The sequence below is a fragment of the Panulirus ornatus genome, chromosome 61 (genome assembly GCF_036320965.1).
Source record: "Panulirus ornatus isolate Po-2019 chromosome 61, ASM3632096v1, whole genome shotgun sequence".
Classification (NCBI taxonomy): Eukaryota; Metazoa; Arthropoda; class Malacostraca; order Decapoda; family Palinuridae; genus Panulirus; species Panulirus ornatus.
The window spans coordinates 8,060,747-8,084,334 of record NC_092284.1 but is presented as its reverse complement, the minus strand read 5'-3'; the positions used below and the strand labels follow the sequence as shown (position 1 = coordinate 8,084,334).

General features: G+C 40.6%; 1 protein-coding gene across 1 annotated transcript in view; it reads left to right on the top strand.

Moving 5' to 3' along the window:
* The first annotated feature begins 1,086 nt into the window (after window positions 1-1,086).
* The window catches only part of LOC139767442 (uncharacterized), a 298,235-nt gene continuing 275,733 nt past the window's right edge, over window positions 1,087-23,588 (top strand). Inside the window, exons 1-2 of the mRNA XM_071696824.1 lie at window positions 1,087-1,251; window positions 11,762-11,895. Of these exons, the coding sequence (XP_071552925.1) occupies window positions 11,849-11,895 (47 nt within the window). The 5' untranslated portion in view covers window positions 1,087-1,251; window positions 11,762-11,848. The remainder of the gene's footprint in view (window positions 1,252-11,761; window positions 11,896-23,588) is intronic.

The following is a 23,588-nucleotide window of genomic DNA, read 5'->3' as shown; positions in this document are numbered from 1 at the left end:
CACAACCAGCAAAGAAAATATGTGCTCTCCAGTCAACAGCGTCAGTTGCCAACTTGCCAGGCCTCTTTTGAGGATCCATGGAAAGGGAAAACCTCAAAAATGAATTCTTAAACGTACTTATAGTACTACTATAGACCACACTAACTGATAGTTAATCATTCCACAGGTTAACAATCCTGTAGATGAAGAAGTACTACGCCTCATTTAAGGCAAAAGTTGGGCCCAGGGCCCAAGAAGTTGTGGCCATCCATTACTACAAACGAAATCAGACGAGTTTAGCGAAGCCTATCATAATTTTGGAAATGTGTAGCAGATTACCTATTAAAACATCACCTTTTCTTAGCTAAAACAGACTTCATTTAGACAGTTTGTATAGGAATTTGTTTCCATGGCCGAGAATCATCCATTATGTCTATCTTTTTCAGGTAGGATGACCCAAATTGAACAAAGTGCTTTCCTAACTTAACCTAACCTAATATAATCTAACCTAACCTAACCTACCTAACCTCATCTAGCCTAACCTAATCTAATCGAATCTAATCTAATCTAACCTAACCTAACCTGACTTACCTAATCTAACCTCAACTACACTAACTAAACCTGACCTAACCTAATCTAACCTACCTAACCTAACCTAACTTAACCTAACCTAACTTAACCTAACCTAACTTGACTTACCTAACCTAACCTGACCTACCTAAACTAACCTAACCTAACCTAACCTAACCTAACCTAACCTAACCTAACCTAACCTAACTTAACCTAACCTAACCTAACCTAACCTAACCTAACCTAACCTAACCTAACTTAACCTAACCTAACCTAACCTAACCTAACCTAACCTAACCTTCCCAAGCTCACTTACTCTCACCACCCTCTTATATATATATATATATATATATATATATATATATATATATATATATATATATATATATATATATATATATATATATATATATCACAGAATTGCTTAAAAGATAGATTTATCGAAAGCATAGAATAGAAATTCTATAACTTCCATATACTGTAAAAAAATAACTAAAGTACATTTACTAAGGATGTGGAGTTGAACGCACCCACCAAACACAAACACTTACTCAAGACCTGTTTACGTGCCACTCTGGTCAAGAAAGTAATAAAAAGCAAGAAATTATTATTTATTGGACTCTGTAATAGAAGATTCGCGTGACAGATCGAGTGACAATATGTGTACTTGACATATGACAAATTAGAGAAGTTCTGTAAAAGGTAATTACCTCAGGTGCAACTTGGGTTCTCTTGATTAACCAGCTAATGGGGGGAAGGCAATTTAACCTGTCTCAATTTAACTTGAGTGATTAGTGGGCTACATGTGCCACGTAAGGACTGGTTCGTTAAATTTACTCAGTGTATAGTGGTATTCACTGTAAATTCAGGGTAATTTGACACGTTAGTTCCGCATTTAGCTTTGGGTAACATGATTTCGTTCTGCGGTGTTAGTACAAGAAGGTTTATGTGGTTAATATGCTCATTAGTTGACAAAAAAAAGAGAAATACTCAAAGGTATTAACTGTTCATCATCATTATTTCAAACGTTATTTTGCCTTCTGGTTGGCATCAGTGCGTCAAACCTTATTTTGCCGACAAGTCGGCACTAGTGGGTCAGACGGCCTCTTATCATTGGTTTGATCTATCCCGAACTTGTATGTTATGTGATATCTTAAATATCTGGCAGTATTTGTTCCCATCAACATCATTCGATTACTTGAGCTAACCACTGTACGTGCCGTAGCTTTAGGATAGGTTACCATTATACCCGCCAGAGGATAGATTAGGTTTAGTTAAGTGAGCTAGGTTAGGTTAGGTTTAGTTAGGTGAGCTAGGTTAGGTTAGGTTTAGTTAGGTGAGCTAGGTTAGGTTTAGTTAGGTGAGCTAGGTTAGGGGAGGTTAGGTTTAGTTAGGTAAGGTAGGTTAGTTAGGTTTGGGTAGGTTAGGTTACGTTAGGTTTAGTTAGGTGAGCTAGGTTAGGTTAGGTCAGGTTTAGTTAGGTGAGCTAGGTTAGTTAGTTAGGTTTGGGTAGGTTAGGTTTAGTTAGGTGAGCTAGGTTAGGTTAGGTTTAGTTAGGTGAGCTAGTTTAGGTTAGGTTTAGTTAGGTGAGCTAGGTTAGGTTGGGTGAGCTAGGTTAGTTAGTTAGTTTTGGGTAGGTTAGGTTTAGTTAGGTGAACTAGGTTAGGTTAGGTGAGCTAGGTTAGTTAGTTAGATTTGAGTAGGTTAGGTTAGGTTTAGTTAGGTGAGCTAGGTTAGTTAGGTTTGGGTAGGTTAACCTTGGTAAGTAAAGGAATGGTAGTGTTGTAAAGAATTAATGCCAGTTCTCGAACTAACCATATATCAATTTTAGTTTGGATAAGTGTGTTTAACCCATTGGTATTTAGTTAGCTTAATAGCATTTAAGTCACTGTTGCTGACTACTTGGCAAAATAACATTGATCTGTGATGCTAATTAGTTCGTACCAGTGAATTGTGCACTATTTTACGGAATAGTTGGCAAAACAGTAATTGAGTCAGATTGAATCATAATTGAGTTTAAGAAATGGTGATGTTTGTGGAGAATGTGACTAGTTTCCGTCCAACATGAATATGTTCCGATTAAGGGGGTCCAGAGGTAGTGCTACCACCTTTATTGGCAGTCTGAAAATAAGTAGCAATATTCCATGTCTAGGTGGCACCTTCATCTGGATGCAGTTTGTTTGGATCTTGTCTGAGGCTAGGCATGCACTATGCAACATGTTTGTCTTTTTCAAGATTTGAGAAGTACAGTAGCTAAAAGATTTATTCAATTATAAACATATACATAACAACACCTTTTTCTTTGCCTATCTTTACATGAAAGTGAAGATTCTTACTGTAGTACGAGAAAGATATCAGTGTTTTATTTTTAGTTTGATTTGTTTAAATAAGATTTTTATCTTTATACTACCCTATAGTCTTACAATAGCTGTCATGTATTTAAGAACATAACGTGAATGATTTCTGCATAAGTACATTGTAATACCATTCTTTTGTGTAATTTTTTCAATATTCTGGAAGAAATAAATCACATGAATGTAGATATCTCACATTTTTTTCCGATATGTTGACAGTTTCTACCCTTAAGAAGTTCTGAAATTTTGTTATATGTAATTGATGAATGTATTTTTTAGAAACCACTGGGTGGGAACTTTCACCTCCTAGATTAGGTTAGGTTATGGTAAGTTCATAAGATAAATCTTTTGGAGTGGAAACAGTAAAAATGATTGTTTTTCTTATGTTTATAAAACAAAATAAAGTAACAATGTTTTTGAAAGTCACATTTTCCTAGAATGAGAAAATGTTATTCTTAGAAATAATGTGATTATAAAATGTCCAGATTTATTTCAATTAAAAGACTGTAAATGGAAAAAATAACTTCCTGTAGGAAGGGTAATGTACAGATTTACTTGAATACTATTATGGGAGCATGCTGGCCCAGGAGTTTTTGGAGCTTATAAACATTAAAAAGTTATTTCCTGCATTTTTAAGAGTGAAATGATCGATAATATTTGACATCTTAGACTATAGTGACTCTGTAGAATGCAGTAGAAAATATGAAGATTGATGAAACTACACAAAACTGGTGGTGAAAGATATTTCTGAGTTTAGTACATGCAGACTTGAAACTGTGACATACATATCAATTTTGTGGGACAAGAAAATTTTAATTTATTTATTTATTATACTTTGTCGCTGTCTCCCGTGTTAGCAAGGCAGCGCAAGGAAACGGACGAAAGATGGCCTAACCCACCCACATACACATGTATATACATACACATCTACACATACACATATACATACCTAAACATCTCAACGTATACCTCTATATACACACATAGACATATACATATATACACATCTACATACCATGGTTTACCCCGGACGCTTCACATGCCTTGATTCAATCCACTGACAGCACGTCAACCCCTGTATACCACATCGCTCCAATTCACTCTATTCCTTGCCCTCCTTTCACCTTCCTGCATGTTCAGGCCCCGATCACACAAAATCCTTTTCACTCCATCTTTCCACCTCCAATTTGGTCTCCCTCTTCTCCTCGTTCCCTCCACCTCCGACACATATATCCTCTTGGTCAATCTTTCCTCACTCATTCTCTCCATGTGCCCAAACCATTTCAAAACACCCTCTTCTGCTCTCTCAACCACGCTCTTTTTATTTCCACACATCTCTCTTACCCTTACGTTACTTACTCGATCAAACCACCTCACACCACACATTGTCCTCAAACATCTCATTTCCAGCACATCCATCCTCCTGCGCACAACTCTATCCATAGCCCACGCCTCGCAACCATACAACATTGTTGGAACCACTATTCCTTCAAACATACCCATTTTTGCTTTCCGGGATAATGTTCTCGACTTCCACACATTTTTCAAGGCTCCCAAAATTTTCGCCCCCTCCCCCACCCTATGATCCACTTCCGCTTCCATGGTTCCATCCGCTGACAGATCCACTCCCAGATATCTAAAACACTTCACTTCCTCCAGTTTTTCTCCATTCAAACTCACCTCCCAATTGGCTTGACCCTCAACCCTACTGTACCTAATAACCTTGCTCTTATTCACATTTACTCTTAACTTTCTTCTTCCACACACTTTACCAAACTCCGTCACCAGCTTCTGCAGTTTCTCACATGAATCCGCCACCAGCGCTGTATCATCAGCGAACAACAACTGACTCACTTCCCAAGCTCTCTCATCCCCAACAGATGAATGTATTTTTTAGAAACCACTGGGTGGGAACTTTCACCTCCTAGATTAGGTTAGGTTATGGTAAGTTCATAAGATAAATCTTTTGGAGTGGAAACAGTAAAAATGATTGTTTTTCTTATGTTTATAAAACAAAATAAAGTAACAATGTTTTTGAAAGTCACATTTTCCTAGAACGAGAAAATGTTATTCTTAGAAATAATGTGATTATAAAATGTCCAGATTTATTTCAATTAAAAGACTGTAAATGGAAAAAATAACTTCCTGTAGGAAGGGTAATGTACAGATTTACTTGAATACTATTATGGGAGCATGCTGGCCCAGGAGTTTTTGGAGCTTATAAACATTAAAAAGTTATTTCCTGCATTTTTAAGAGTGAAATAATCGATAATATTTGACATCTTAGACTATAGTGACTCTGTAGAATGCAGTAGAAAATATGAAGATGGATGAAACTACACAGAACTGGTGGTGAAAGATTTCTGAGTTTAGTACATGCAGACTTGAAACTGTGACATACATATCAATTTTGTGGGACAAGAAAATTCTAATTTATTTATTTATTATACTTTGTCGCTGTCTCCCGTGTTAGCAAGGTAGCGCAAGGAAACGGACGAAAGAATGGCCTAACCCACCCACATACACATGTATATACATACACATCTACACATACACATATACATACCTAAACATCTCAACGTATACCTCTATATACACACATAGACATATACATATATACACATGTACATACTTCATACTGTCTGCCCTTCTTCATTCCCGTCACCACCCCGCCACACATGAAATGAAACCCCTCCCCTCCGCATGTGTGTGAGGGAGTGCAAGGAAAAGACAACAAAGGCCACATTTGTTCACACTCAGTCTCCAGCTATCATGTATAATGCACTGAAACCACAGCTCCCTTTCCACATCCAGGCCCCACAAAACTTTCCATGGTTTACCCCAGACGCTTCACATGCCCTGGTTCAGTCCATTGACAGCATGTCGACCCTGGCATACCACATCGTTCCAATTCACTACATTTCTTGCACGCCTTTCACCCTCCTGCATGTTCAGGCCCCGATCACTCAAAATCTTTTTCACTTCATATTTCCACCTCCAATTTGGTCTCCCACTTCTTGTTCCCTCCACCTCTGACACATATATCCTCTTGGTCAATCTTTCCTCACTCATTCTCTGCATGTGACCAAACCATTTCAAAACACCCTTTTCTGCTCTCTCAACCACACTCTTTTTATTACCACACATCTCTCTTACCCTTTCTTTACTTACTCGATCAAATCACCTCACATCACATATTGTCCTCAAACATCTCATTTCCAGCACATCCATCCTCCTCCACACAACTCTATCTATAGCCCACACCTCACAACTATATAACGTTGTTGGAACCACTATTCCTTCAAACATACCCATTTTTGCTTTCCAGGATAACATTCTTGACTTCCACACATTTTTCAACGCTCCTAGAACTTTTGCCCCCTTCCCCCACCCTATGATTCACTTCCACTTCCATGGTTCCATCTGCTGCCAAATCCACTCCCAGATATCTAAAACACTTCACTTCCTCCAGCTTTTCTTCATCCACACTTACCGCCCAGTTGACTTGTCCCTCAACCCTACTGTACCTAATAACCTTTCTCTTATTCACATTTACTCTCTGCTCTCTTCTTTCACAGACTTTACCAAACTCAGTCACCAGTTTATGCAGTTTCTCACCCGAATGAGCCACCAGTGCTGTATCATCAGCGAACAACAACTGACTCACTTCTCAAGCTCTCTCATCCACAACAGACTGCATACTTGCCCCTCTTTCCAAAACTCTTGCATTCACCTCCCTAACAACCCCATCCATAAACAAATTTAACAACCATGGAGACATCACGCACCCCTGCCGCAAACCAACATTCACTGAGAACCGATCACTTTCCTCTCTTCCTACATGTTCACAAGCCTCACATCCTCGATAAAAACTTTTCACTGCTTCTAACAACTTACCTCCCACACTGTATATTCATAATACCTTCGACAGAGAATCTCTATCAACTCTATCATGTGCCTTCTCCAGATCCATAAGTGCTACATACAAATCCATTTGCTTTTCTAAGTATTTCTCACATACATTTTTCTGTAAATTGAGCACTCACTCTTATTCCCTTTGTCTTTGTACAATGGCACTATGCAAGCATTCCGCCAGTCCTCAGGCACCTCACCATTAGTCTTACATACATTAGATAACCTTGCCAACCAGTCAACAATACAGTCACCCCCTTTTTTAATAAATTCCACTACAATACCATCCAAACCTGCTGCCTTGCCAGCTTTCATCTTCCGCAAAGCTTTTACTACCTCTTCTGTGTTTACCAAATCATTTCCCCTAACCCTATCACTTTGCACACCACCTCAACCAAAACACCCTATATCTGCCACTCTGTCATCAAACACATTCAACAAACCTTCAAAATACTCATGCCATCTCCTTCTCACATCACCACTACTTGTTATCACCTCCCCATTAACCCCCTTCACTGATGTTCCCATTTGTTCCCTTTTCTTACGCACTTTATTTACCTCCTTCCAAAACATATTTTTATTCTACCTGAAATTTAATGATACTCTCTCACCCCAACTCTCATTTGCCCTCTTTTTTGCTTCTTGCACCTTTCTCTAAACCTCCTGCCTCTTTCTTTTATACATCTCCCAGTCATTTGCATTATTTCCCTGCAAAAATCGTCCAAATGCCTCTCTCTTCTCCTTCACTAATAATCTTACTTCTTCATCCCACTACTCACTACCCTTTCTAATCTGCCCACCTCCCACGCTTCTCATGCCACAAGCATCTTTTGCACAAGCCATCACTTCTTCCCTAAATACATCCCATTCCTCCCCCACTCCCCTTACATTCTTTGTTCTCACCTTTTTCCCTTCTGTACTCAGTCTCTCCTGGTACTTCCTCACACAAGCGTCCTTCCCAAGCTCACTTACTCTCACCACTCTCTTACCCCAACATTCTCTCTTCTTTTCTGAAAACCTCTACAAATCTTCACCTTCATTACCTCAATTCTTTTCTGAAAACCTCAACAAATCTTCACCTTCGCTTCCATAAGATAATAATCAGACATCTCTCCTGTTGCACCTTTCAGCACATTAACATCCAAAAGTCTCTCTCTCACATGCCTATCAATTAGCACGTAATCCAATGACGCTCTCTGGCCAACTCTCCTACTTACATATGTATACTCATGTATATCTCTCTTTTTGAACCAGGTATTCCCAGTCACCAGTCCTTTTTCAGCACATAAATGTACAAGCTCTTCACCATTTCCATTTACAACACTGAACACCCAATATACACCAGTTATTCCCTCAATTGCCACATTACTCACCTTTGCATTCAAATCACCTATCACTATAACCCGGTCTCGTGCATCAATACTACTAACACACTCACTCAGCTGCTCCCAAAACACTTGCCTCTCATGATCTTTCTTCTCATGCCCAGGTGCATATGCACCAATAATCACCCATCTCTCTCCATCCACTTTCAGTTTTATCCATATCAATCTAGAGTTTACTTTCTTACACTCTATCACATACTCCCACCACTCCTGTTCAGGAGTAGTGCTACTCCCTCCCTTGCTCTTGTCCTCTCACTTACCTCTGACTTTATTCCCAAGATATTCTGAAACCACTCTTCCCCTTTACCCTTGAGCTCCTGTCCCCTTTAGTTGCCTTCTACGACTTGTGAGGAATGCGTGGGAAGTATTGTCTCTCCCCTATCCCCAGGGATAAATTCTGTAGATGTTAATGTGCTTCAATTAGTTGTTAGTGGTGAGTTTATGACTAATTTGTCATCTGGTTGGCTGGTTGGCCAAATATCATTTGAATCCCTGACTGCTCATTAGATAGGACTTATATATCAAAATGTATTTAAACTATTGGTATAATAACAACTGCTTAGGGATTATAGTACAGGATAAAAGTATTTAAGCTCTACATCATCAATTTGTTTTTGAGAGGATAGTGTTGTGTTTAGAGAATTCAGAAGCAGCAGTGGAGCTTGAATTTGAGCTCAGTATTTTGCTGAATGATATTAGATGAGGGGATGGTAGTAAGGATTAAGTATGTCAAGAAATATGTGGGTATAATCAATATAATGCACTTATCAGTAACAACAGAACCCTTAAAAACCTCACATAATCTCACCAAGGAGACAGACTGCTTGTAGAAACGTATGATACCAATGTATGATTAATCGACTGTTGAGGATTGGATAAGCACATGCAATGTCATTTCTTTGTTGACATCTAGTGCTACATGTGCAGCACTCAGTCCTTGGTGTGATTGGCATATTTCTACATGAACAAAAAACGTCAAGATCAGTTTTGACTGCATGGTAGGTTAAGCGTGGTAGTCATAGGTTCTTTGGATAATTTTCATTTCTTATACCTTCTTTTACATAATCATCCCACATTTTCCTTGATGTACTACAGTAGCTTTATTTCATGACTTTCAGTGAGTTGTAGTGCTTCAATTCGTGCTCCTCAACTACACTAGCAATGTAGAAACTAAAACAGGAATTTACCCAAGACATTTGCGATGCTTGATTTTGAGCATAATGATTTCTTGAACAGTATCAGATAAGGCAGTAGTATTCTATCAGGGAGAATGTCGGGTTAAAGTAGATGAAACACTCGTTAGACTCAGCTTATAAAAACTTGTCCTAATATCCCTAATCATCAAAATTTATTGCACTTTTCACTTAAGTATTTTAGCTGGATTATACCAGTCAACCCATGATTTAGCTTTGCCAAAATGGTACTGGATATAAACAAACAGGGAACAGGAAGGGATGAGAATGAGATAGAAGGATTAAGTGAAAGATGCTGTGAGTGAGTAGGGCTTAAAATGCAGGAGGGTGTGAATTGGAATGATGTTGTGTAAAGGGGTGATGCTGTCATTGGGATGAACCAGGGCATGTGAAGTAGTCAGGGGAAACATAACAGCTAGAAAGTGGATGCTTGCAAGTAAGGCCATTCTCTGTCTGCATCTGGCATAACTTTATTCTCTATGAAACAGTGAACAAGAGTGAAAAAAATGACTATCTTTTTGGTCTTAGGTGAGGTTTTGATAGGTTTTTCCGATAGTGTAAATCATTGCCAATTAGTAATTACCTATATGTACTGCATGGGGAGGGAGTTTTACATTCATGGGGGCCAATCTCTTGAACATTCTCTGTCATACAACTTCTTATGTGTGCTTACTGCATTAACCATTTTCTCAGTCATTATGTTTTATTCATTTCCCAATCTTATATAAATAATTTTTTTACATCTTTTTTTTACCAAGTATCTTGCTTAATATCATGTTATGTTCTCTTGTTACTCTATCCTTACATCTCTCAAAGAACTGTTTACTGTCCACATTATCAATCTCGGAAAATGTAAAGGTTGTGATCAGGTCATTGTTCCCTCTTCTCTCTTCCAAGGTGGGAAAATATAGTCTTTAGCCTTTCATTGTAACTTAGCTCCCTTAAGTTTGGTCCCATCTTTGTTGCCCTTCTATGGACTTCTCTTGTAACTCTGTGTGATTCTTCAGGGGCAGTGGCCAAACTTGAAAAGCATATTTTAGCTTTGGCCTTATTTTCATCATGAACAGCTTATTCTAATCCTTAAACCTGAAAGCTACCCATATATTTGCCAGAAGACAGTTTGTCTCCTTTACTATTCTTCTAATGTGGGACTCTGGTTTTAGGTTAGGGATGATGTTGACTCCCAAATCTTTCTCACACAAAGTCTGAAGCTTATTTCCTGCTACATGATAGTCATATTCATTCTTTCACATTACATTTGTTTGTGTTGAATTTCATCAACCCTATATCACACCAATTTCAGACTCAGTTTAGGTCCCCTTGTAAATTGATTTTTTTCTCCTCACTTTTCACTTCTGTCATGACTCTTGCATCACTTGCATACATATTTAGGTAAGAGTCCATGCCTTTAGGCAAGTCATTCACATTGATCATAAAGAATAACAGTTCCGGAGCACTCCACTAGGTGTACTTCGTTCCCTTCACTGGACACATGTCAGGAAGCCCAATGTTTGTCTTGAATCGTAACCCTTAGCTATCACTTTATTTGATATTACTCAATATAATATGATGTACTAAATCATGCTCTGTAGCTGTTATTGTATTCTTTAAATACTATAATGATATTGCAGAACAAAATCACGCAAAATTCAATCTGTTAGTGATGCATAGGTAAACTTGTAAATTACCATGAGGGCCTCCACAAAATTGTTAGATAAGGAGAAATGAAAGCAAAGCTAAATTGTAAAATGTCATGTTACACCATGAAGTCCAAATTGTTGTAGGGCAGGAGTAATAACTTTTGTCATAAGATTACCAGACACTACTCTGGGACATGGACTTCCACAGTCATAAATCAGTCCTTTATATTTAATATTTAGTATTTGGAAGGATAAGTGCTAAATAGCCCTTAAGCTGCCTTCATATTTTGAGCGCTTAGATTATTCTGTCATAACCTAACCTCTGTCACATGTCTTTAAACACAGGGAAAATGCTTTTTTAGGGACAATTCCAGGCTAAAGGACAGCTGTGATCTGTGGGCTGCCATAGAAACAATAGGCCACCTTGAAGAACTAACTTAGCCCAGACACCAGGTAGCATTTCAGTCTTTGTTGTTTGACTGGATTAGTATTCTTTATTCTTTATCCTGCTGCAAAAAAATGGACTGTGATTATTTTGCCAATGTATTGGGAACAGCAGGTCCTTGACTGCTTCACTTTGGAGAGAGAAAAAGCATTGTCATATTTTGATGTAAATCAATCCTGATCCCTGAACAAATTCTCAGCCATATTTTCTCTTAAACATAATTGCAGGAAGCTTGTAAATGTAAACAAAGATATATCAGTATACAATAATCTGTATTTTCCAGGAAACCACTCCATCAGCTACGATGGAAAAATAGGACCATTGCTTCAGAATTAAGAGTTGGGTTCCTTAAGCTTAAGTCATCTGTGATATGAAGAATACGTTCATCATGCTGATTAAACTTGCAGAGAGAGTAAGGTAAAATTATCTTAAATTTGTTCATAAATTCCTGTACTCCTGAAACAGGAGTTGTGGGAATATGTGATAGAGTGTAAGAAAGTAAATTCTAGATTGATATGGGTAAAACTGAAAGTTGATGTAGAGAAATGGGTGATTATTGGTGCATATGCACCTGGGCATGAGAAGAAAGATCATGAGAGGCAAGTGTTTTGGGAGCAGCTGAATGAGTGTGTTAGTGGTTTTGATGCACAAGACCGGGCTGTAGTGATGGGTGATTTGAACGCAAAGGTGAGTAATGTGACAGTTGAGGGAATAATTGGTATACATGGGGTGTTCAGTGTTGTAAATGGAAATGGTGAAGAGCTTGTAGATTTATGTGCTGAAAAAGGACTGATGATTGGGAATACCTGGTTTAAAAAGAGAGATATACATAAGTATACATATGTAAGTAGGAGAGATGGCCAGAGAGCGTTATTGGATTACATGTTAATTGATAGGTGTGCGAAAGAGAAACTTTTGGATGTTAATGTGCTGAGAGGTGCAACTGGAGGGATGTCTGATCATTATCTTGTGGAGGCAAAGGTGAAGATTTGTAGGGGTTTTCAGAAAAGAAGAGTGAATGTTGGGGTGAAGAGAGTGGTGAGAGTAAGTGAGCTTGGGAAGGAGACTTGTGTGAGGAAGTACCAGGAGAGACTGAGTACAGAATGGAAAAAGGTGAGAACAAAGGAGGTAAGGGGAGTGGGGGAGGAATGGGATGTATTTAGGGAAGCAGTGATGGCTTGGGCAAAAGATGCTTGTGGCATCAGAAGCTTAGGAGGTGGGTTGATTAGAAAGGGTAGTGAGTGGTGGGATGAAGAAGTAAGATTATTAGTGAAAGAGAAGAGAGAGGCATTTGGACGATCTTTGCAGGGAAAAATGCAAATGAGTGGGAGATGTATAAAAGAAAGAGGCAGGAGGTCAAGAGAAAGGTGCAAGAGGTGAAAAAGAGGGCAAATGAGAGTTGGGGTGAGAGAGTATCATTAGATTTTAGGGAGAATAAAAAGATGTTTTGGAAGGAGGTAAATAAAGTGCGTAAGACAAGGGAGCAAATGGGAACTTCAGTGAAGCGGGCTAATGGGGAGTTGATAACAAGTAGTGGTGATGTGAGAAGGAGATGGAGTGAATATTTTGAAGGTTTGTTGAATGTGTTTGATGATAGAGTGGCAGATATAGGGTGTTTTGGTCGAGGTGGTGTACAAAGTGAGAGTGTTAGGGAAAATGATTTGGTAAACAGAGAAGAGGTAGTAAAAGCTTTGCGGAAGATGAAAGCTGGCAAGGCAGCAGGTTTGGATGGTATTGCAGTGGAATTTATTAAAAAAGTGTGTGACTGTATTGTTGACTGGTTGGTAAGGTTATTTAATGTATGTATGATTCATGGTGAGGTGCCTGAGGATTGGTGGAATGCTTGCATAGTGCCATTGTACAAAGGCAAAGGGGATAAGAGTGAGTGCTCAAATTACAGAGGTATAAGTTTGTTGGGTATTCCTGGTAAATTATATGGGAGAGTATTGATTGAGAGGGTGAAGGCATGTACAGAGCATCAGATTGAGGAAGAGCAGTGTGGTTTCAGAAGTGGTAGAGGATGTGTGGATAAGGTGTTTGCTTTGAAGAATGTATGTGAGAAATACTTAGAAAAGCAAATGGATATGTATGTTGTATGGTTGCGAGGTGTGGGCTATGGATAGAGTTGTGCGCAGGAGGGTGGATGTGCTGGAAATGAGATGTTTGAGGACAATGTGTGGTGTGAGGTGGTTTGATCGAGTAAGTAATGTAAGGGTAAGAGAGATGTGTGGAAATAAAAAGAGCGTGGTTGAGAGAGCAGAAGAGGGTGTTTTGAAATGGTTTGGGCACATGGAGAGAATGAGTGAGGAAAGATTGACCAAGAGGATATATGTGTCGGAGGTGGAGGGAACGAGGAGAAGTGGGAGACCAAATTGGAGGTGGAACGATGGAGTGAAAAAGATTTTGAGTGATCGGGGCCTGAACATGCAGGAGGGTGAAAGGCGGGCAAGGAATAGAGTGAATTGGATCGATGTGGTATACCGGGGTTGACGTGCTGTCAGTGGATTGAATCAGGGCATGTGAAGCGTCTGGGGTAAACCATGGAAAGCTGTGTGGGGCCTGGATGTGGAAAGGGAGCTGTGATTTTGGGCATTATTGCATGACAGCTAGAGACTGAGTGTGAATGAATGAGGCCTTTGTTGTCTTTTCCTAGCGCTACCCCGCACACATGAGGGGGAAGGGGATGGTATTCCATGTGTGGCGAGGTGGCGATGGGAATGAATAAAGGCAGACAGTGTGAATTGTGTGCATGGGTATATATGTGTGTCTGTGTGTGTATATATATGTGTACATTGAGATGTATAGGTATGTATATTTGCATGTGTGGAGTGTGTGTATATGTATGAGTATGGGGGTGGGTTGAGCCATTTCTTTCGTCTGTTTCCTTGCGCTACCTCGCAGACGCGGGAGACAGCGACAAAGCAAAATAAATAAATATGATTTATGGATCTGGAGAAGACATATGATAAGAGTTGATAGAGATGCTCTGTGGAAGGTGCTAAGAATATATGGTGTGGGAGGCAAGTTGTTAGAAGCAGTGAAAAGTTTTTATCGAGGATGTAAGGCATGTGTACGTGTAGGAAGAGAGGAGAGTGATTGGTTCTCAGTGAATGTAGGTTTGCGGCAGGGGTGTGTGATGTCTCCATGGTTGTTTAATTTGTTTATGAATGGGGTTGTTAGGAAGGTGAATGCAAGAGTTTTGGAAAGAGGGGCAAGTATGCAGTCTGTTGTGGATGAGAGAGTTTGGAAAGTGAGTCAGTTGTTGTTCGCTGATGATACAGCTTTGGTGGCTGATTCATGTGAGAAACTGCAGAAGCTGGTGACTGAGTTTGATAAAGTGTGTGAAAGAAGAAAGTTAAGAGTAAATGTGAATAAGAGCAAGGTTATTAGGTACAGTAGGGTTGAGGGTCAAGTCAGTTGGGAGGTAAGTTTGAATGGAGAAAAACTGGAGGAAGTAAAGTGTTTTAGTTATCTGGGAGTGGATCTGGCAGTGGATGGAACCATGGAAGCGGAAGTGAATCATAGGGTGGGGAAGGGGGCGAAAATTCTAGGAGCCTTGACGAATGTTTGGAAGTCAAGAACATTATCTCGGAAAGCAAAAATGGGTATGTTTGAAGGAATAGTGGTTCCAACAATGTTGTATGGTTGCGAGGCGTGGGCTATGGATAGAGTTTTGTGCAGGAGGGTGGATGTGCTGGAAATGAGATGTTTGAGGACAATATGTGGTGTGAGGTGGTTTGAGCGAGAAAGTAATGTAAGGGTAAGATAGATGTGTGGAAATGAAAAGAGCGTGGTTGAGAGAGCAGAAGAGGATGTTTTGAATTGGTTTGGTCACATGGAGAGAATGAGTGAGGAAAGATTGACCAAGAGGATATATGTGTCAGAGGTGGAGGGAAAGAGAAGTGGGAGACCAAATTGGAGGTGGAAAGAGGGAGTGAAAAAGATTTTGAGTGATTGGGGCCTGAACACGCAGGAGGGTGAAAGGCGTGCAAGGAATAGAGTGAATTGGAACGATGTGGTATACCGGGTCGACGTGCTGTCAATGGATTGAACCAGGGCATGTGAAGCGTCTGGGGTAAAGCATGGAAAGTTGTATGGGGCCTGGATGTGGAAAGGGAGCTGTGGTTCCGGTGCATTATTACATGACAGCTAGAGACTGAGTGTGAACAAATGGGGCCTTTGTTGTCTTTTCCTAGCGCTACCTCGCACACATGAGGGGGGAGGGGTTTGTTATTCCATGTGTGGCGGGGTGGCGTTGTAAATGAATAAAGGCAGACAGTATGAATTGTGTACATGTGTATATATGTATATGTCTGTGTGTGTATATATATGTATACGTTGAGATGTATAAGTATGTATATTTGTGTGTGTGGACGTGTATGTATATACATGTGTATGTGGGTGGGTTTGGCCATTCTTTCTTCTGTTTCCATGCGCTGCCTCGCTAATGTGGGAGACAGCGACAAAGCAAAATAGATAATAAAATAAATGAATAAAATTCCTTTACATTATTATTATATTGTTATACACCATAACACCTTTTGTGGGACTTTTGTAACTAAGGCTGTACATCAGTTAGAAGGAAAATGATGGACTCCTATACAGCAAAAAGTTCTGCAGTTTATGAAGATACATCCTTGCTAAATATCAACATAGGAGCGGATGGAACCATGGAAGTGGAAGTGTCACAGGGTGGGGGAGGGGGCGAAGGTTCTGGGAATGTTGAAGAATGTGTGGAAGGCTGAGAACATTATCTCGGAGAGCAAAAATGTGTATGTTTGAAGGAATAGTGGTTCCAACAATGTTATATGGTTGCAAGGCATGATCTGTAGATAAGGTTGTGCGGAGGAGGGTGTATGTTTTGGAAATGAAATGTTCGAGGACAATATGTGGTGTGAGGTGGTTTGATCGAGTAAATAATGAAAGGGTAAGAGAGATGTGTGGTAATAAAAAGAGTGTGGTTGAGAGATCAGAAAAGGGTGTATTGAAATGGTTTGGTCACATGAAGAGAATGAGTGAAGAAAGATTGACAAAGAGAATATATGTGTCAGAGGTAGAGGGAGCGAGGAGAAGTGGGAGACCAAATTGGAGGTGGAAAGATGGAGTGAAAAAGATTTTGAGTGATCAGGGACCTGAACATTTAGGAGGGTGAAAGGCATGCAAGGAATAGAGTGAATTGGAACAATGTGGTATACCGGGTTTGATGTGCTGTCAATGGATTGAACCAGGGCATGTGAAGCCTTTGTACGTATATGTATGTATGTATTTATTTATTATACTTTGTCACAGTCTCCTGTGTTAGCGAGGTAGTGCAAGGAAGCAGATGAAAGGATGACCCAACCCACCGACATACACATGTATATACATACATGCCCACACATGGACCTACCTATACATTTCAATGTATACATACACAGACATGTACATATATACACATGAACATATTCATACTTGCTGCCTTCATCCATTTCTGTCACCACCCCGCCACACATGAAATGGCACCACCCCTCCCCTGCATGTGTGCGAGGTAGCACTAGGAAAAGACAACAAAGGCCACATTTGTTCACACTCAGTCTCTGTCTGTCATGTGTAATGCACTGAAGCCACAGCTCCCTTTCCACATCCAGGCCCCACAAAACTTTCCATAGTTTACCCCAGATGCTTCACATGCTCTAGTTCAATCCATTGACAGTACATCGACTCCTGGTATACCACATCGTTCCAATTCACTCTGTTCCATGCACGCCTTTCACCCTCCTGCATGTTCAGGCCCCTATCGCTCAAAATCTTTTTTACTCCATCCTTCCACCTCCAATTTGGTCTCCCACTTCTCCTCGTTCCCTCCACCTCTGACACATACATCCTCTTTGTCAATCTTTCCTCACTCATTCTCTCAATGTGACCAAAACATTTCAACACACCCTCTTCTGCTCTCTCAACCACACTCTTTTTATTACCACACATCTCTCTTACCCTTTCATTACTTACTCAATCAAACCACCTCACACCACATATTGTCCTCAAACATCTCATTTCCAACACATCCACGCTCCTCCGCACAACCCTATCTATAGCCGACGCCTCGCAACCATATAACATTGTTGGAACCACTATTCCTTCAAGCATACCCATTTTTGCTCTCCAGGATAACATTCTCGCATTCCACACATTCTTCAACACTTCCAGAACTTTCACCCCCTCCCCCACCATGTGACTCACTTCCACTTCCATGGTTCCATCCACTGCTAAATCCACTCCCAGATATCTAAAACACTTTACTTCCTCCAGTTTTTGTCCATTCAAACTTACCTCCCAGTTGACTTGTCCCTCAGCCCTACTGACCCAGATCGTCTTGCTCTTATTCACATTTACTCTCAGCTTTCTTCTTTCACACACTTTACCATACTCAGTCACCAGCTTCTGCAGTTTCTCACCCGGATCAGCCACCAGCTCTGTATCATAGGCAAACAACAACTGATTCACTTCCTAAGCCCTCTCACCCACAACAGACTTGCATTCACCTCCCTAACAACCCCAACCATAAACAAATTAATAACCATGGAGACATCACGCACAACTACTGTAAACCGGCATTCACTTGGAACCATTCACTTTCCTTTCTTCCACTCGTACACATGCTTTACATCCTTGATAAAAGCATTTCACTGCTTCTAGCAACTTACCTTCCACACCATATACTCTTAATACCTTCCACAGAGCATCTCTATCAACTCTTATCATATGCCTTCTACAGATCCATGGATGCTGCATACAAATCCATTTGTTTTTCTAAGTATTTCTCACATACATTCTTCAAAGCAGACACCTGATCCACACATCCTCTACCACTTCTGAAACCACACTGCTCTTCCCCATTCTGATGCTCTGTACATGCCTTCACCCTCTCAATCAATACCCTCCCATATGATTTCCCAGGAATATTCAACAAACTTATACCTCTGTACTTTGAACACTCACCTTTATCCCCTTTGCCTTTGTACAATGGCACTATGCATGCATTCTGCCAATCCTCAGGCACCTCACCATGAACCATAAATACATTGAATACCCTCACCAACCAGTCAACAACACAGTCACCTCCTTTTTTAATAAATTCCATTTCAATACCATCCAAACCCGTCGGCTTTCATTTTCCATAAAGCTTTCACTACCTCTTCTCTGTTTACCAAACCATTCTCCCTGACCATTTCACTTTGCACACCACCTCAACCAAAACACCCTATATCTGCCACTCTGTCTTCAAACACATTCAACAAACCTTCAAAATACTCACTCCATCTCCTTTTCACTTCGCCACTACTTGTTATTACCTCCCCATTTTCCCCCTTCACCGATGTCCCCATTTGTTCTCTTGTCTTATGCACTTTATTTACCTCCTTCCAAAACTTCTTTTTATTCTCCCTAAAATTTAATGATACTCTCACCATAACTCTCATTTGCCCTCTTTTTTCCTCTCTTGCACCTTTCTCTTGACTTCCTGCCTCTTTCTTTTATACATCTCCCAGTCATTTGCACTATTTCCTTGCAAAAATTGTCCAAATGCCTCTCTCTCTTTCACTAACAATCTTACATCTTAATCCCACCACTCACTACCCTTTCTAATCTGCCCACTTCCCACCTTTCTCATGCCATAGGCATCTTTTGCGCAAGCCATCACTGCTTCCTTGGATACATCCCATCCCTCTTCCACTCCCGTTATGTCATTTGCTCACCTTTTTCCATTCTGCACTCAGTCTGTCCTTGTACTTCCTCACACAAATCTCCTTTCCAAGCTTACTTACTCTCACCACTCTCTTCAGCCCAACATTCTCTCTTCTTTCTGAAGACCTCTACAAATCTTCACCTTTGCCTCTACAAGATAATGATCAGACATCTCTCCAGTTACCCCTCTCTGCACATTAACATCCAAAGGTCTCTCTTTCATGTGCGTGTCATTATTGGTATGTTTGTATATGTTGAAATGTATAGGTATGTATATGGGTGTGTGTGGGCGTTTATGTATATACATGTGTGTGTGGATGAGTTGGGCCATTCTTTTGTCTTTTTCTTTGCGCTACCTCGCAGTTGAGGGTATAATTGGTGTACATGCTATGTTTAGTGTTGTAAATGGAAATGGTGAAGAGCTTCTGGATTTGAGTGCTGAAAAAGGAGTGGTGACTGGGAATAGCTGGTTTAAAAGTTAGAGATATACATAAGTATACATATGTGAGTAGGAGAGATAGCTAGAGGGCATTATTGGATTACATGTTCATTGATAGGCATGTAAAAGACTTGGATGTAGATGTGCTGGAAGGTGCAGCTGGAGGGATGTCTGATCACTGTCTTGTGGAGGTGAAGATGAAGATTTGTAGAGGTTTTGGGAAAAGAAGAGAGAATGTTGGGGTGGAAAGAGTGGTAAGAGTAAGTGAGCTTGGAAAGGAGACTTGTGTGAGGAAGTACCAGGAGAGATTGAGTGTAGAATGGCAAAAGGTGAGAGTAAATGACGTGAGGGGAGTGGCGGAGGGATAGGATGTTTTTAGGGAAGCAGTGATGGCTTGCGCAAAAGATGCCTGTGGCCTGAGAAAGGTGGGAGGTGGGCAGATTAGAAAGGGTAGTGAGTGGTGGGATGAAGAAGTAAGATTGTTAGTGAAAGAGAAGAGGCATTTGGACAATTTTTGCAGGGAATTAGTGCAAATAACTGGGAGATGTATAAAAAAGTGGCAGGAGGTCGAGAGAAAGGCACAAGAGGTGAAAAAGAGGGCAAATGGGAGTTGGGGTGAGGGAGTATCATTAAATTTTAGGGAGAATAAAAAGATGTTTTGGAAGGAGATAATAACGTGTGTAAGACAAGAGAACAAATGAGAACATTGGTGAAGGGGGCAAGGGGGAAAGTAATAACAAGTAGTGAAGAAGTGAGGAGATGGAATTAATATTTTGAAGGTTTGTTGAATGTGTTTGATGATAGATTGGCTGATGTAGGGTGGTTTGGTCGAGATGGTATGTGAAAAGAAAGGGTCCGGGAGAATGGTTGGGTAAACAGAGAAGAGGTAGTGAAAGCTTTATGGAAGATGAAAGCGGGCAAGTCGGTGGGTTTGGATGGTATTGCAGTGGAATTGATAAAAAAGAGGAGGTGACTGTGTTGTTGATTGGTTTTTGAGGATATTCAGTGTAGGTATGGACCATGGTGAAGTGCCTGAGGATTGGCAGAATGCATGCTTAGTGCCATTGTTCAGAGGAAAAGGGGATAAAGGTGAGTGTTCAAATTGCAGAGGCATAAGTTTGTTGAGTATTCTTGGGAAATTATAAGGGAAAGTATTGATTGAGAGGGTAAAGGCATGTACAGAGCACCAGATTGGGGAAGAGCAGTGTGGTTTCAGAAGTGATAGAAGGTGTGTGGATTAGGTGTTTGCTTTGAAGAATGTATGTGAGAAATACTTAGAAAAGCAGATGGATTTGTATGTAGCATTTATGGTTCTGGAGAAGGCACATGATAGGGATGATTGAGATTTTTTGTGGAAGGTTTTAAAAGTATAGGGTGTGGGAGGTAAGTTGCTAGAAGCAGTGAAATGTTTTTACCAAGGATGTAAGGCATATGTATGGGGAGGAAAAGAGGAAAGTGATTGGTTCCAAGTGAATGTCGGTTTGCGGCAGGGTTGCATGATGTCTCCATGGTTGTTTGATTTGTTTATGTTTGGGTTGGTTAGGGAGGTGAATGCAAGAGTTTTGGAGAGAGGGTCAAGTATGCAGTCTGTTCTGGATGAGAGGGCTTGGGAAGTGAGTTAGTTGTTGCTCACCAATGATACAGCGCTGGTGGCTGCTTTGGATGAGAAACTGCAGAAGCTGGTGACTGAGTTTGGTAAAGTGTGTGAAAGAAGAAAGTTTAGAGTAAATGTGAATAAGAGCAAGGCTATTAGGTTCAGTAGGGTTGAAGGACAAGTTACTTGGGAAGTAAGTTTGAATGGAGAAAAACTGGAAGTAAAGTATTTTAAATATCTGGGAGTTGTCTTAGCAGCGGATGGACCCATGGAAGCAGAAGTGAGTCACAGGATGGGGTAAGGAGCGAAGGTCTGGTAGCCTTGAAGAATGTGTGGGAGGCAAGAACATTATCTCGGAAAGCAAAAATGGGTATGTTTGAAGGAATAGTGGTTCCAATAATGTTATATTGTTGCGAGGCATGAGCTATAGATAGTTTTGTGCAGAGGAGGGTGGATTTGTTGGAAATGAAATGTTTGAGGACAGTATGTGGTGTGAGGTGGTTTGATTAAGTAATGAAAGGGTAAGAGAGATGTGTGGTAACAGAAAGTGTGGTTGAGAGAGCAGAAGAGGGTGTTTTTAAATGGTTAGGACACATGGAGAGAATGAATGAGGAAAGATTGACCAAGAGGGTATATGTGTAAGAGGTGGAGAGAACTAGGAGAAGCAGAATACCAAATTGGAAGTGGAAGGATGACATGAAAATGTTTTTGAGCAATCGGGGCATGAACATACAGGAGAGTGAAAGGCATGCAAGAAAAGAGTGAATTGGAATGATGTGGTATACTGGGGTCGATGTGCTGTCAATAGATTGAACCAGGGCATGTGAAGCATCAGGTGTAAACCATGGAAAATGTCTGTGGGGCCTGGATGTGGAAAGGGAGCTGTGGTTTCAGTGCATTACACATGACAGCTAGAGACTGAGTGTGAACGAATGTGGCCTTTTTTTATCTTTTTCTTATGCTACCTTGCTGGAGGGGGGATGCTATTTCATGCGTGGCGAGGTGGCGATGGGAGTGAATGAAGTCAGCAAGTATGAGTATGTACATGTGTATATATGTATATGTCTGTATATGTATATGTATGTATACGTTGAAATATATATGCATGTATATGTGTATGTCTGGGCGTTTATGTAAAAACATGTGTATTTGCTTACTCGATCAAACCATCTCACACCACATATTATCCTCAAACATCTCATTTCCAGCACATCCACCCTCCTGCGCACAACTCTATCCATAGCCCACGCCTCGCAACCATATAACATTGTTGGAACCACTATTCCTTCAAATATACCCATGGTTGTTTAATTTGTTTATGGATGGGGATGTTAGGGAGGTAAATGCAAGAGTTTTGGAGAGAGGGGCAAGTATGCAGTCTGTTGTGGATGAGAGAGTTTGGGAAGTGAGTCAGTTGTTGTCCGCTGATGATACAGCGCTGGTGGCTGATTCATGTGAGAAACTGCAGAAGCTGGTGACTGAGTTTGGTAAAGTGTGTGAAAGAGGAAAGCTGAGAGTAAATGTTAATAAGAGCAAAGTTATTAGGTACAGTAGGGTTGAGGGTCAAGCCAGTTGGGAGGTAAGTTTGAATGGAGAAAAACTGGAGGAAGTGAAGTGTTTTAGATATCTGAGAGTGGATTTGGAAGCGGATGGAACCATGAAAGCGGAAGTGAATCATAGGGTGGGGAGGGGGCGAAAATTCTGGGAGACTTGAAGAATGTGTGGAAGTCGAGAACATTTTCCCAAAGCAAGAATGAGTATGTTTGAAGGAATAGTGGTTCCAACAATGTTGTATGATTGTGAGGCGTGGGCTATGGATAGAGTTGTGCGCAGGAGGGTGGATGTGCTGGAAATGAGATGTTTGAGGACAATGTGTGGTGTGAGGTAGTTTGATCGAGTAAGTAATGTAAGGGTAAGAGAGATGTGTGGAAATAAAAAGAGCGTGGTTGAGAGAGCAGAAGAGGGTGTTTTGAAATGGTTTGGGCACATGGAGAGAATGAGTGAGGAAAGATTGACTAAGAGGATATATGTGTCGGAGGTGGAGGGAACGAGGAGAAGTGGGAGACCAAATTGGAGGTGGAAAGATGGAGTGAAAAAGATTTTGAGTGATCGGGGCCTGAACATGCAGGAGGGTGAAACGCGGGCAAGGAATAGAGTGAATTGGATCGATGTGGTATACCGGGGTCGACGTGCTGTCAGTGGATTGAATCAGGGCATGTGAAGCGTCTGGGGTAAACCATGGAAAGTAGTGTGGGGCCTGGATGTGGAAAGGGAGCTGTGGTTTTGGGCATTATTGCATGACAGCTAGAGACTGAGTGTGAACGAATGGGGCCTATGTTGTCTTTTCCTAGCGCT